Raw genomic sequence first — 14,480 nt, 5'->3', positions numbered from 1 at the left:
AACTCCTGAGATTATCTGGTAGAATTAGTTCCAAGGGTAAAACAGGGTGGGGCATCGGGTGCAGGCACTTAAGGTGAACCTTCGCCTAGTTCACTTCTCCATTCCTTGGCCATTTTTCCAACCTTCTCTGAGTGTCTCCATATGCCAGGCACTGGAAGGAAAAGGCTGACCACAAATGTGGCACTCAAGTTTGCTGGAATCCAGGTCCTCAAGTTTTCAGACTTTAAGATCATTTAGCTCAGTTCACTCATTTTATACATGAAAAATCTGACATTCAAGTCAAACACCTAGCCCGAGCTCATGGGAGTGAAGAGCCCAGAGTGAGCAGATGCACTGACCATCTTTCTGTGAGGCCTGCACACAAGGACCTCTCTCGCAAGTGCCTCTCGGCTGGGAAGCATTATGTTCTGTATTAAGTCACTAGCTCATGAGCAGATGCACAGCCACATGTCTACAGCTGCAATCCAGCACCATCATCTTAGAGTGTCTTTGGAAATAATACCCAGTGAAGTTGGGTGGCTTCCTCCTAAATATATTTATCTGTCCCTTACCCCAACTCACCAATGTGGAGAAATGGGTTTTTTTTTTTTCCAATTTTTATTTTACACTATAAAAAACAACAATGACAATAACAACCAGTAACATACAGCTTCTCTTCACATTCGTATGGATTTTAAGAAATTATTGCCTTTTCCCCTGAAGAAATAACCTACAGACAAAAAAGTAGTACCACACTGCAAAATCTGAAAATCCTAGAAGTCAACAGCTTGAAGGCAACCTTCATGGGTAGGGAAAAAAACAAGTGTCACGAGAGACGAGACAAGCACATGTAAGGACAGCGAGCTGGGGGACAAACTGTGTCAATGACACTGACCCAAGCAGTAGTGGGCTTTTTTCTCCTGGCACCCACTGCCACCACCTCAAACGGGCAATTTTTGGTCAACGGTCTAAAAACTCTCTTCAAAATGACACAAGAGGCTTTGAGCAGAGGTGCAATGAGAAAGGTTCAAGTATGAGTAAGAGTCATGCCAAAGTCCAAAGTCAGGGAAGAACCCACAGTGAAAAGGCAACCCAGAAATGTAGGTGTCTTGCTACTTCAACAAGTGGTCTCCATGGGACCCAAGAGGGAATCTCAAAAAGATATGAGGGTTCAAATATATTGGGTCCCTACAAACCATGTAGGGCTACTTTCCTGACTGGATGATCAGCTATTCCCTGAAGCAACAGAGAGAGATACGGAGACTGCCAAAGTTAAAAAAGTAAGGTGGAAATTGTGCTTCCTTCAGAATGAATTGGCTTCATAACTGCCTTTTCTTCCGGTCTAGCAACTGTTTTCTCCCAGGTTGTTGCAGGTGTTTATTGCCTTACGCTTGAAATGAAAAGGCGAGCTTTGAGGTGCCAGGACTGGGCAGTCCTGAGAGGGCGGGGGGTCTGGAAGTACAGTAGTCAGCACGGGCTGTGCTCTCATGATGGCTTGGCCTTCCTTCAGTTCCCGAGAACTGATCCCCGAGGTCAGTCTGAAATTCGTTTGCAAGCCTGTGACCCCTCACTATCCCACTGGGGCAGTGGGACAGAGGGGGCTCTTCAGCATTGCACAGGTATGAAATGTCCACGAGTTTGAAAAAACAAAATCACAGTTGTTCTTGGGGCTGAGTGGGCTGCCCCGCCCAGTTTTAGCAGGATGTGGCGGTGGCCATGGGGCCCCTGCTGAGCTCTGAGACCGTCGAGTGGGTGGTCACTGGTGCCAGCACCGAGGTAGGGAATGTGCAGTAGGAGGCCTGCATGTCAGGGCTCAGTGTCTGCAATTGGGCTATGAAGGAAGAGCTGGCTGCCTCCCCTTGGCAGGAGGGAGTCTGAGGGGTGGGTGTGGAAGGCAGGATCTCAGATTCGTACTGCAGGAGCTGGCCCATGAAGCCAAAGTTGGGCGAGACCACACTCCTCCTCTGCTTGATGTATTCAAAGGCGTCCTTCAGGTGAAACTGCCTGGTCTTCATGAGGTAAGCCATGCAGATGGTGGGTGAACGGGAGATCCCAGCCTCACAGTGGACAAGGACCTTGCCTCCCTTTTCCCTGACACAGTCTGGAAGGAAGAAAAGACAGTGGGAGTTGGGATTAGAACCCAAAGGCAATGCCGAAGACAAGAATTAAACACAGAAGTAACCTAATTATCAAACTGTCATGCCTGCTCAATAGCTGTGGTCCTACACCAGGCTTCGGTCAGACTTTAATCCCCACTGGTGAAGACAGAGCTTTTGGGATCCCACCAATGTCTTTCTCCATGTAGGACCTTTCAGATCCTTAGAGCTGCTTCCCAGTGCTCCAGGATACTTGAATAGATTCTACCACGGAAGGCTGTAGACCTGGAGTAACCCCTTCCTGAGGATGCCATCTTAACGTGGATGGGTTTCAAGAGGGCACTGAAAAAGCCTCGAAATCGCATACAAATTTTCATCAGGTTTGTGCATTCTTCCAAGAGGGTCCCAGGCTCAAAGACTGACTTAGAAAAGGAACTCCTGCCTCTGAGGGTCTGAGTGTAATGGTGTTGATCTAGTCCTTATCTTGGTAGATGCTTTCTGGCCTCCCCAGGCACCCTGTCTGGCTGTGCCAGGGCAGGATGCTTGGCCCAGCTCCCAGGGTTCCCACTACCAAACATACAATATATAGTGTGAAGCCACTAATTACAGCCCTGGCTAAATGACGCTTACTAGACGGAGGATATAAATGGCTTTCGCAAACTCCATCTTGCACAACAATGGGAGTCACTACTATAAAGCTACCACCATCAGTTAGCATTCTTTAGCTAAGTATGACAAAGGGAGGGTGCCCTCCTTTTCTGTTCCACTCCTGTCCCCAGAAGAGTTACAACTGTTAAAAATGGGAAGGGGTAAAAGGTTAAACGTATACACATCAAATAAAAATAAAAACCACAAACAATACAGTCTTTCCAAGTCCCTGTCTCACTACTAAAGAAACAATTACATCACAGGAAGTAAGATGTATGTGGCACTATGTAAAGCCATAGTATGCAAAAACATTTCAGATGTTGAAGGGCAAATAAGGAGTCAGCCCTCTCTCCCACCTCCCTCCTCAAGTTCAAGGAGTTTGCAAATGAATCTGCAAGATCTAAAAGATCAAGTTTCTGAGGGGTCAGGGAGGAACCCTGGAGTTTCCTCATCTAAGGACACCCCTGCTGTATCTCATTAGAGGTGTTTGCAATTCAATCACTGACTCAAAAGAAAAAAGAAAAAAAAGGCCCTGTAAATTTGTTCACATGGGACCCCAAGTCCCTAGGATTATAGGGTCGTGACTCTCATTTTCCTTTGCTCCTCTCTTGGCATCTTTGTAGTCTAGCTTTTAATTTGGCCCAATGGCACATGCAAAAAATCAGAAGGCCTAGAGCACACTACTTCTGGATCCCACTCTACCCTTCAGAGCTTGCCTTCCACGTGGCCCTCCTGTGGCCTTTCCCTTGGAAGCGGTCAGGGCATGGCTCAGCCTCAGTCCCTCCTTCCATCAGCGGGGCAAGAAGACTGGGGGAAAGCATCCTGTGCTTTCAAAACACCATGGGTGTGTGTGGTTATGTACACAAAGAGATATAATACACACACAGGATGGGAGGCAGCCTTCTGAGAAATGGATGGGGGCGGGTTTCATGACCTCACTGCGTAGCTATCAGGTTGAGAAGGGCAAGGTATTCCCAGGGACAGGGAGAGCAAGTCAAGGCTTTCCCACCCGGAACCCACCATTGAGGCTGCCGCTCTGAGGATCCAAAGGGACTGGCTCAGCTGAGAGGCTCAGGGGACAAGGAGGATTGGCCTCTGGTGAGCTTCTCAACAGTTTCCCATGGAATAGAAGTTGTGTGTGATGAACAGAGAGGGCCATCATGAGGCTGAAGGGGGCCCTTTAATTGCTACCTGCACTAAGTAAGTATTGCTGTGCCCAGCACATGCCTTTTTGCCTCCAAGATCCTTCAGAAAAAGATACAGAAAAATTACATCTCAGCTGTAACAACAATGCACATTCAAGGGGAAGGACTCTAGAAAGGAAGGCAAGACCACAAGGTTGGATAGTGGTGCTTACAAATTTGAGACAGGAAAAAAAAAAAAGTCAGCCCAGCCCCCGGGGAGAAGGATGGGGGAAAGAGAAGACGTCAAATGGGAGAACAATCAAGCTACAAGGAGGAGCTGGAAATCGAAGGCCTAAGGGAACAGAAGAGGGAACAGAGGTTACCAGGCCTACAAAACAGAGTAAATGCTAACTGATTCACAGAATAGAGAGACGACACAAAAGACGCCAACTTTTCTGTGCACAAAGTGTGGAGCTTGAGTCAAGTGCTATCTGTAATCCAAAATTAGCTGGGAATGCAAAACAAATTGCCCCCAAAATCATTTGCTAAAAATTATGGAAGGCTGCCGGGGCCCTTGGGGCTTTGTGCGTAAGTAGTGCTCTCTCAATCCTTCTGTTTGCTTTTAAAAATATCCCAACCTACGGAGAAGACAGGACGATTGCTCTCTCGCCTGCTTCCCTTGCGTGGAGATTTCTCACAGATGCGCTGTGCTTCCCACCTAGCTAGAAACCATAACAAGATCGGCAGTGAGTTTTGCCGTGAAACTGCATTAATTTATCTTGCAAATTAAAGCTGCTATTAATAGCAACTCAAATCTTCCCCTCTGCCTTTTGGGTGACTGCATCCCTTCTTGGCTCCAACTCTTGGTGGCTACATATAGAAGCCACTTTTCTTCTCCTTGAAGGTGACCACCTTTGGTACATCAAAATCCAAGACTTGTGTCCCTACAAGGTGCCCCAAACATGCAGGGGGAATGGCTGAACCTACCAATGAAGTCTATTGCTTCTTGAAAGTGGGAGCTAATGTCAGCTGTGTGGCTGTCTTCCACGGGGATCCATTTGTAGTGTAGGTGGCTCATGCAGGCCTCGGAGGTCCGCCGGGAGACATTCAGCAGGGCCGTGATGTGCAGGTTGGCGAGGAACTCGCACTTGGATGCATGGTAGGCACTTCCAAGGTAGAGGAATGGAAGGATTTCAACTGGGCCGCCCTGGAGGCAGGGGCAGAGGACAAGCAGGAAATATTGGATTAGCCTGCTCACTTGGGAGAGGAAACAAAACAACCCTGACCTATTTGTTTTAGGGTGGGAGGTTCCCTTCCTGGTTTCTAGGTAGAGAGAGTTCAGAGTTAAGGCCGCTCAACCAAGAGTGTGGGTGAAGCCTCCCTCCTGGCAGACTCTCTACCCTACATTACTGTCCGTGACTCAGTGACGGCAAAGATTTCTATTTTCTTACACAAAACAAGGAGGTAGGAAGTACCAGGAGCCTCCCTGTGCTGACACAGATGAGGAGCAGTGTGGTGTGATGGGGGAATGCAGACACCTGTGTTAAAGTTCAAGCTCACCTGAGAGCACCAACTTGGGGGCAAGCCCTTCAACTTGGGGGCAGCCTCGGGTTCTTTCTAGGTAAGATGGAAAAGGGTTCAACGAGGTGAGCTTCACCCCTCACAGTCCTGACCTTTTATATAGTGTATTTCATCAAACCCACAACACTGTTGATCGAAAGATGCATCTGTTTTCAGAGATGTTAAAATGTGCTCTCTCTCCCTAACAAGCATGCTTGTTAGGAGTGAAAATACCCGCTAGCTACCCAGAATCCTCAGACACGGACAAGTTGTTAGGCCAGGAGAAGAGGGGCTTCTCTCACTCCTTATCTTCTTCATGTGGGGCAGAAGGTTTTGGTGAGAAAAGCTTACATCTTCTGCTCTTTGAGAGACCACCTAAACACCAGCTTTCTAGTTAAGGAGGATCCCTACTGGAACCAGAGACCATCCACCCCAAGGCAAAGCAAAAAGGAACTGCCAGCTCTGGTAGTCTGTCAGACTCTGGCAGTGTTAACATTTCCAGGACTCTCATCTCCTTTTCTCTTTCTGTTGCTGTTGGCAGCTGCTGGCTCGGGGGCATCCACCTCTGGTTACTGGGTTCCACTGCACTAAGCAAGGGCTCCGGGACCCATTCTTGCAACCATGCACAGCCAAGCCTCTGTGCTGGATATTTAAGTTTAGGGGTGGGCCTCACAGGCACACAGATAAATAAATACTCTCAGCCTTGAGAAAGAAAGGAAGGAAGGGAAAAAGGGAGGGAGGGAGAGAGGAAGAGAGGGAGAGAGAAAGGGAGAAAGAGAGAGAGAGAAAGAAAGAAAGAGAGAAAGGGAGGGAGGGAGACAAGTGATAGTTGGAACAATGGAGGCCCCTGGAGATTTAGAGGAAAACAATGGACTGGAGGGACAGTGGCTGCGTCTCTGGGAGCCCTTTCCGTATCATCCATCCGCTTCCTGTGTTTCCATTTCCCGTCTTGGAATAAGAGTAGAATGGAAACCCTGCCAGACCCATAATAGGAAAAGGGCTACGGGACAAGGACCAGCAGCAGGCAATTCTCACATTACCCTGCATGTGGTGTTTGCTTTTTCTTTCCTGCGAAGTCAAGTGTGTAAGTAAAGACCAGTTTGGCCACTTGGAAGAAAGTTTCAGAGCAGTGATTTTCAACCCCTGTGCTGCAAGAATTTTTAAAACACGCAATACCTGACATTTAGTCAGGGGCACTGTCCTCTTTCCCCTTAGACTGTCAAATAAAAAAATGACAACAGCCAACATAACAATAGTGGGTTATGTGAATGCCCTGTCTTGAACTGTAAGTACATAGGTCATATAAAAGAATTGCATCTTATTGGTCACATCTCATAATAAAGTTGCAACTGATTGGTTAATTCTTGGTATCAGGAATCTATACACAAATAATAAGCACCTGACCTTTTGAAGAGTCACTTTGGAACAAAAAAGTAGTCAATTACTATTATTATTACTTGTAAATCAATCAAGATTATACCTATTTTTGTCAGATCAGCAAAAAAATATATTTTTTGTTGTGCTGCAAAATTTTAGTAATTAGTTTATGTGTGCCATGAGATGAAAAAAGTTGAACATCACTGCCATAGAGGATTTTGCGAAAGGTAGTAATACTAACAACCACTATTTTTATTAGGACTTACTCTGGCTGGCCCCTGGGCTTAACACTTTAGTTAGATGTACCTAGGGAAACCTCATCCACACTTTAGTGCCTAGAAAACGCTGACACACCAGGCCTGGGATCCTATCCAATTTCTTCTGGAGCTTAGCCCAACAAACCCCTGAAAACATGTTTCTTTTCTTTTCTGAATCTTCTGTTTAGACGCAAGAGGAAGAAGCCAAGGGCCTTCAGAAACCCCGAAGATTAACACAACCTCAACTGGCTTCTAGAAGTAGTGCTAGGGGGTTCCCCAGATGAACCCTGGAGACAGAGCAGGGCCTCCCCAGTCCTCCCTCTTGGCCAAAGGCCTGCAACGCCAACGCTTTTAACAACATCCTGTCAATTCTTGTTTCTCTTTCATTTTCTGGGAAACAAAGGGGAAAACACAACCCAAACAACAAACAAAAATAGAAATCCAGCTAAGCCGGATGCCCATGGCTTGTAAACTGAGGGTTCATCAAGTGTGTTTTTAATAAAGGAAAACAAACAAAATAAAATCCCTGGCATCTTGCCAAGCTAATAGGCTTCCTGACCTACGATCCCATTCAAGGAAAGGGCGCCTGGCTTTACTAGGAATCTATCCCCACAACTCTCTCTGCTCATGGTAGGCAGCTGGCCTTCCTTCTTATGATTTTGGATATGTTCTTATTTGGGGGGAAAAGTTTGAAACGCTCCTCCTACCAACCCAGGTGCTTAGAAGAGAAGAGCCCTTTTCCAAAAGAAGGTGTATGGAAAACAGAACAAGGTCCTGAGAAGAACCAGAAAGGGGAGTTCTTAAGAGAACAGGATCTGGGTCTATATTGCCAGGGACCCCGCTGCAGGATTCTTGGCAAAGCCCTCACCTTGCCAGCCATGGAACAGTTTTTTTTCTCTGTAAAGTGGGAACGTGGGTTTTGCTCTCTGGTTTCTGCAAGACTTGGTTCCTTTCCTGCCTTTTCCTCACCCTCCTCCCTTCTACATTATGCCTCCTTTATTGAGTTGTCATAAAGTACAATTTTTGAAGGAAAAAACCTCACACTTTTATAGAAACCTGCAATCCTCTAGTATCTCTTGACCTCCTCTGGTTCCAGAATGTATGGAATTACAAGCAACAGAAACCCTTACACAAGTTTGCTTACCCATCCAAACTGTAGTTTCTCTACAGCCACCCTTCTGCCTTCCTCCACCCCCACCCCATTTCAGTTAAAAATGACCAGTGAGACACACTTTGACAGGTATTGGGTGAGTGGGCGGCAACTGCAGAGCATGAACCATTAATACGAAGATCAACACAGGAAGCCTGAAAGTCAGCTCTGAAAAGTCTTCAGGGAAACCTAAACCAATGTTTCGAAGCTTCTCTGCACCTCCCAGGCCAGCTAATAATAATGCATTGTTCACTTCCTCTTTTCTCCAGAAGCTGTCAAGCATCCTGTGGCTCATTTGCTCTTGTCAGCTTGTTTGCTGGACAGAAGCCCATTTACTCTTGGATGGAAACTCAAGTTGGCAAGCAACAGAGGCTCTTTAAAGCTAGAGGCTCTGCCAAAACCCTGATCCACAAAAGAACCTACTGAGGCTGTTGAGCTGGGAGAGGAAGAGTCAGGGTGCCGCGGAAGGAATGGGGGCCAGGAGCCACGACAGCACTTCCTCACCACGTACCTGGTCATAAGCTGGCCTGTAGCTGATGCTGAGCACTGGTTTCCCACACTGGCTGATGAGGGCTGTCTCGGTTTCAATCTTCTCTTGTGAAATGGGTTTTACGTCCACACAACACTCAGGATATTCTGAGTAGAAAGTCTCATACCCCCCTACAAAAAAAAACACACACACACACAACAAACCACAAGACAAACAGACGTAAGCATCCATTTCTCAGGTTGTCAGAAAATGCCCACAATTAATCAATACCCTGAATGTGAAATAGTCAAAAATATTAGGGTAATAAAGACATTGGTCATATGAAAAAACTGAGCCAAACCAGCTAATAGTTTTATAGTATATAAATGGGTTCTACACACACACAGACAAAGCACATACTCTTCTAAAAAACTATAGGCCAGAGAGGCAATAATTAACTTTTTCTATCAGAAGCAGCTTAAACTGTGAAAGGAAATGTATCTGACTTCTGGCAAATGTTAACCAAATCTCTCCAAAACACAAAAGCTATTTTGTCTCTTGTTTATCTAAAATGCAGGCATGATTATGCAAAATTTCATTACTCTTCAAGAATAAAGAAACTCCTAAACTGGTCTATTTCATCTCCAGCCCGCCCTCTAAATGGAATAATAGAGGAAACCCCCTCCAGTCAAAAGAGAATGGAGGCTAATATGAGATTTAAACTCAGGGCAATAAAACAGCTAAGAACACTGATGACAATTCTCTCCATAGGTCCAATTTAGAATACTCAATCTAGGTTATTACCAAACCAAACTGGAGGAATGGGGCCTTCTCAATTTAAACCACAGCCCCAATAAGTAAAAACTTTCTGATTAATATCTACCCTCCCTTTAAATTTCCTTATTACCCTTTTCTCCTGAGCTTTCTGTCTCCCACATGTCCTCAAACGGATTAGTCAACTACTGTACTGACAGGTACAATTTTGTAAAAATTCTTTAAAAAAAAAAAGATATTATTTATTTTTAGAGAGAAGGGGAGGGAGAAAGAGAGGGTGAGAAACATCAACGTGCAAGAGATATGGTGATTGGTTGTCTCTCGAAGGCCCCTAACCAGGGATCTGGTCCATAACCCAGGCATGTGCCCTGACTGGGAACTGAACAGGTGACCTTATGGTTTGCAGGCCAGCACTGGGTCCACTGAACCACACCAGCCCAGGCACAATCCTATAAAAATTCTTAGTATTACATTTAAACTTCTCCAAATGGATCACTTAAGGTAAAATGTGAGTGTATGTGTGTGCATATATATGTATTAAAAATAAGCCTTTTCAGGTCCAGTACACCCAGTGGGTAAGAACCAGGTAAAAACGTGGCCTCTGAAGCCTCAGAATGCTGAGGGATCCTAGGTAAAGAGGCGGCCTGGCTTGGGAAAACCCTTTGCTTCCAATCCAAAGGGACTGAACGCAATTCGGAAGGAAGGAAGGGAGGGAGGGAGGCTGGGAGGGAGGGAGGGGGGTGGAAGGAAGGAAGAGAGCAAGAGAGGAAGGAAGGAAGGAAGGAAGGAAAGAGGAGGGGAGGAGAGGTGAGGGGGAAGGAAGGAATAACACCCCTTGCTTCTGTCTTTTTCTGGCCCAGAGAATTCACTTGGGTGTCAAGTAATCAATTAACAATACGCATTCTGAGGCCATGTATTCTCCAAAAGCCTCCCTTTTTCTTTTGTCTTTTGGTGTTGTGATAGCCCCAGCGTAGAGCACTGGGTGGTTTTTTAAGACCCCTGCAGGAGACAAATGATTAATGGATTACATGGCAGTCTGCAGCTCCCTCCCAGCAGCCAATTCCTCAAATGAGTCATCTTGCCCTTACTGCTTCCTCTTGGCTTGCTGGAACTGCCCCGCCCCCATTTAGTACACCCAAATCTCCTCTGTAGCCACTGAAGCAAATAGCCATTGGGCCTCCCCCGATGAACTTCTGGTCCTCCACAATGGCCATGCTCCTGGTCAGGACAAGAGGCCATGCCAGCATGGGATGGAGGTAGGTATTTGTGGCTTAGTGTACCTCTCCCCAGCCAACTGTAGCCCATGGCTGCCTTCTCTCCTAGAAGGCAGAGAGGAGCCAGACTTAACACTGACCCAGAGCTTCCTTGGAAGAGGAACTTAGCAAGTAATTTCCCGTGCCTGTGCCTCAACATTTTGGGTTCCAGGAGACAAAATGAGTGATATGGGATAGGAATCTGGAGTAAGGGTAGCCCAGGCCCTCCCAAACTTCAGGCCACCGCATCTCTTGACTTTAAATAGAGCACTTAAGAGTTGGCTGTCAGGAGAACAGAAAGGAGGTGTGGGTGTAGGCTGGGTCCTGACTGCCTGTTGACAAAGTAAGACAGGCAGACAATGAGTCTCAGTGTAGCTGAGGGACAGATAAACAGGGCCCTGCCTCTTCAAGCTGGGGTCAGGAGGAGTCTTCCAGATTAGATGGTCTCTGTCTTTCACCCACTCCCATCTGAGGCGTGGAGAGACGGAACATTCCTCTCTGGTGCCTCACTTGAGAGCCCTGGCAATTCTTTTGGCTGCTTCAACCCTCTTCAGAGTGATTCTGCGTTTGATCACCATCACTTTACCAGGGGAGCAAAGCAAAGTGCACAGGCGCTATATATAAATAGGTACCAACGAGGCCATTCGGTCATCAACTCCTGACTGAATGTAGGGTTTTTTTGAGGGGGGGTGGCTAGATTAAGGGAGTACAAAGGTATTGTCCCCCTAAGATCTAAGATACCACTAGATTAAGCCTGAACTCGTATGTGGGCATGAGTTAAGTAAGGAAATAAAAATTCTCTTTGGCAACAACTTAAGTTTAGGAGTGTTATAAGCGGAAGTACCAAGCAATTTTTACTGAAATTTAAAATACGTGTAACTTTTGGCCAGGCAAGTCTCCAAATTTACTGAAAAAAAAAAAATGCATGTGCAAAAACATTTGGATAAAAATATACTCCACCACACTGTTTCAAATAGTGAGGCTGGCAGCCACCTATTAGCTATCCCTAGGGGTCTGGTTTAAAAAATGAACTAGCCCTGACTGGTGTGGCACTGGACTGCAAAGAGTGAGGTCCCAGGTCCTGATTCCTGGCTGGGGCACATGCCTGGGTTGTGCATAAGGTCCCCAGTTGGGGGTGCATGAGAGGCAACCGATTGATGTTTCTCTGGCACATTGATGTCTCTCTCTCCCTCTCTCCCTCCCTCCCCCTTTCTCTAAAAACAGATAAATAAAATCTTTAAAAAAAAAAAAATTAGTGAACCAGGCATGAATGCTCTAATACGAACAAGTCTCTCAAGATCTAGTTGGGCGAAATGGGCAGGGACAGGAAATATAAAATTTTTAAAAATCATATTTTTTAGAGATATTCATGGAAAATTAACTTTAAAGATGAACAAGAAATAGTTGGTGGTTGTCTCTAGGGAGTAAAACGGGGTTCTAAAGGTGTGCAGAAGCCTCCCTTTTCACTGCACAGACTTTGTGTTCAAACTTTTACCTATGTATGTTTCTTTCACTTAAAAACATTTAAACATGAAGTTTCCTAAGATATAAGTTTACAGAACTATGTACTTCCTGTGGCAACAACCTCTAAACTGTCAGCATGGCCCCACTGGAGAGGGGTGGGGAGCAGAGGCAGGACCAGTAGGGGTTTCCTGGAACACATCTTTCATGCTCCTGGGGGGGTGGGGGGAGGTGGAAGTAAGAACAGGAGACAAAAACCACATCAGGGGCCACGTGTGAAACCTTTGCAAGCTTGGAGGGCATCCCTCCTTCATCACCTGGGGGCTGAGGCTGACTGAAGAAGGAAGATTACCATCATCTGCCTTTGTCATCTCCCTCACAGGAGACAACAGGGGTGCTAACAGAGGTGGTAGCTGTCCTGGTGCCTTAGGACTCTCCGGGTCTGGAGGTTTGCGAAATTCCCCAAGCTGCAAGGTTTTAAAACAGGGCCCTTAGGCTCAGCTCACCTGCATCTGAGTTCTGAACCACATGGCTGTTACATCTTAAGGTCTGGGCATTTTAGGGTTGGCAAGGCTTTGGGGTGTGGCCTGGTCCGAGCTCTCAACTCTGGTTCCTAGCTCGGGCTAGATCTTCCCCACATTTGAGGTTACAAAGGATTCAAATACAAGAATGGAGGGAGCAGTTCTAAGAAATGACCCAAAAATCGATGCTCTGGCTTTTAGAGTTAAATCACCCACCCTCCACCGGAAGTCAAAGTCATCTCTTCTGCAGGTGTAACGGGCTGACTGGTGGCACAGTTTCTGGGGCCTCAAACCAAAAGCGACAAAATCCCCTCCACCACCTCTCCTAGATCCTGGCTCGCCAGCCAACCGGCTCGGCTCAAGACCCAAGACGATCCCGGGGCCAGGGAGGGAGGAGGTGAAAAGGGTGGGAAGGCTGTTAGTTCCAAATTAAGTCAGAGAAAGGCCTGGGAGGGGGAAGGGGGAGGCCGGAGGAAAACAATAAAAAGCAATAAAATGAAATGGAAAGGAAGGGGAGGGACTCGCCAGGGTCAAAAAGGCAAGAGGGGTCAGAAAAGACACAGCCTAAAGTATGTTAATTGTCCAGGCGGGAGGAATGGGGACACCGCGGCGCCACGCTCCTGGGGGTGGTCGCGACCTGCTGATCCCTCCAGATATGTCTATCTGAAATGCTCATAGCCCAGGCCCCGCGGACGCCGCCGAAACCCGCGCCAGGAACCAGAGCCCGCGCCTAGCAAGGGCCGACAGCCCCCCAACTGCTAAGAGGCAGCCTCCCCAGCTGCGTAACCACCCCACCCACCAAGGGGGACAGGCTGTCAGGCGCTTTCGAGGAACGCGGGTGGGGAGGGGGAAGCGCTAACACCGGCAGCGTCCTCCCGAGCGCGCGTCAAGCCCGGGTTGCAGACTTCGGCAAGTGGAGACTTCCCGGATTCCAGAGCCGAGGAGGGCGCCCTGCGTGAGGAGGGGACCCCTGAGCCCGGGACCGCCCCGCAGGGAGACGGGAGGACAGGGGACAGGCGGCCGCGACAGACTTACCTTTGAGGAAGTAGACCCGCGGGCCAGCGGGTAGGCAGGCGAGCAGTGAGGTGAGCACGACGCGCGCGGCACTCTCCTCGCGCAGCTTCTGCCAGTGGCGGCTGCCCTGGTCCAGCACCACCACGGCCGCCACGCCGCCTCCTCCCTCCTGCAGGAGCCGCGCGCGCGCCGCCTCGTCGGGCAGCACGTAGCGCGCCGACACCGCGCCGCCTCGGGCTCGCCGCAGCACCACCGAGTTGAGATTGACGTTGAGCGAGCCGCGCACGTTGGAGGCGGCGAAGGCCAGGTAGGGCCGGCAGTCCAGCACCAAGCAGCGCGTTGCCGCCTCTTTGCGGAGCATCTTGCGCAGCTGGCGCCCGTCGAGCGACGTGACCTTCATGCCGCCGCTCAGCGGCCCCGCGCCGCGCAGGTGTCCACGGCCAGGGTGCCCACTGGCGAGGCACAGGAGGGCGGCCCGCAAGGTTGCGGCCGGCCTACCGAGCCCGGTACCGGAGCGGTTGCTCAACTCTTCTTTCCCGCCCCGCACGTTCGGCACCTGGCCCGGCCACTCGCCGCCCCAGAAGCCGGGGATTCCTCCAGCAGCGCCGCGTCTTAAGTGGAGTGTGAGGCCTGTGACGTGGCTGCCCATATAAGGCCGAATATGGGTGTTTCCCCGCCCCTTCAGCCTCTGGCCACGCCCCCGGGGGCCGGACGCGCGGGGAGGGCGCCAAGGATTAGTCAGCCGAAGAAAGAGGAAGTGGAAGGCTCCGCCCTTGTGTTCTCCGTGGCACGGCGCG

The 14,480-nt window shown here is 48.5% G+C and overlaps 1 protein-coding gene across 1 annotated transcript; it reads right to left on the bottom strand.

Moving 5' to 3' along the window:
• Positions 1 to 652: 652 nt before the first annotated feature.
• On the bottom strand, positions 653 to 14,252 carry DUSP5 (dual specificity phosphatase 5). Its single transcript, XM_054581754.1, has 4 exons — positions 13,705 to 14,252; positions 8,703 to 8,851; positions 4,835 to 5,054; positions 653 to 2,080 (listed from the first exon to the last, which is right to left on the bottom strand). Exons 1-4 carry the CDS (start codon positions 14,081 to 14,083, stop codon positions 1,674 to 1,676), a joined length of 1,155 nt encoding a protein of 384 aa, XP_054437729.1. The 5' UTR covers positions 14,084 to 14,252; the 3' UTR covers positions 653 to 1,673.
• Between the last annotated feature and the right edge of the window lie 228 nt (positions 14,253 to 14,480).

This window comes from Pteronotus mesoamericanus, unplaced genomic scaffold (assembly GCF_021234165.1).
Source record: "Pteronotus mesoamericanus isolate MK-2021 breed Mesoamerican mustached bat unplaced genomic scaffold, CSHL_Meso_final contig_657, whole genome shotgun sequence".
In the NCBI taxonomy this organism is placed as follows: Eukaryota; Metazoa; Chordata; class Mammalia; order Chiroptera; family Mormoopidae; genus Pteronotus; species Pteronotus mesoamericanus.
Note: the sequence above shows the minus strand (reverse complement) of the source record. Positions and strands in the feature narration are given on the sequence as shown.

What these genes read in the sequence shown, in the direction of transcription:
- DUSP5 (XM_054581754.1), bottom strand. Translation starts at nt 14,083, where the DNA reads ATGAAGGTCACGTCGCTCGACGGGCGCCAGCTGCGCAAGATGCTCCGC. An exon ending in ACAGGCCAGCTTATGACCAG is followed by an intron (nt 5,055 to 8,702) that starts GTACGTGGTGAG and finishes CCCTGCCTCCAG; the next exon opens with GGCGGCCCAGTTGAAATCCT. An exon ending in AGAAGCAATAGACTTCATTG is followed by an intron (nt 2,081 to 4,834) that starts GTAGGTTCAGCC and finishes TCTTCCTTCCAG; the next exon opens with ACTGTGTCAGGGAAAAGGGA.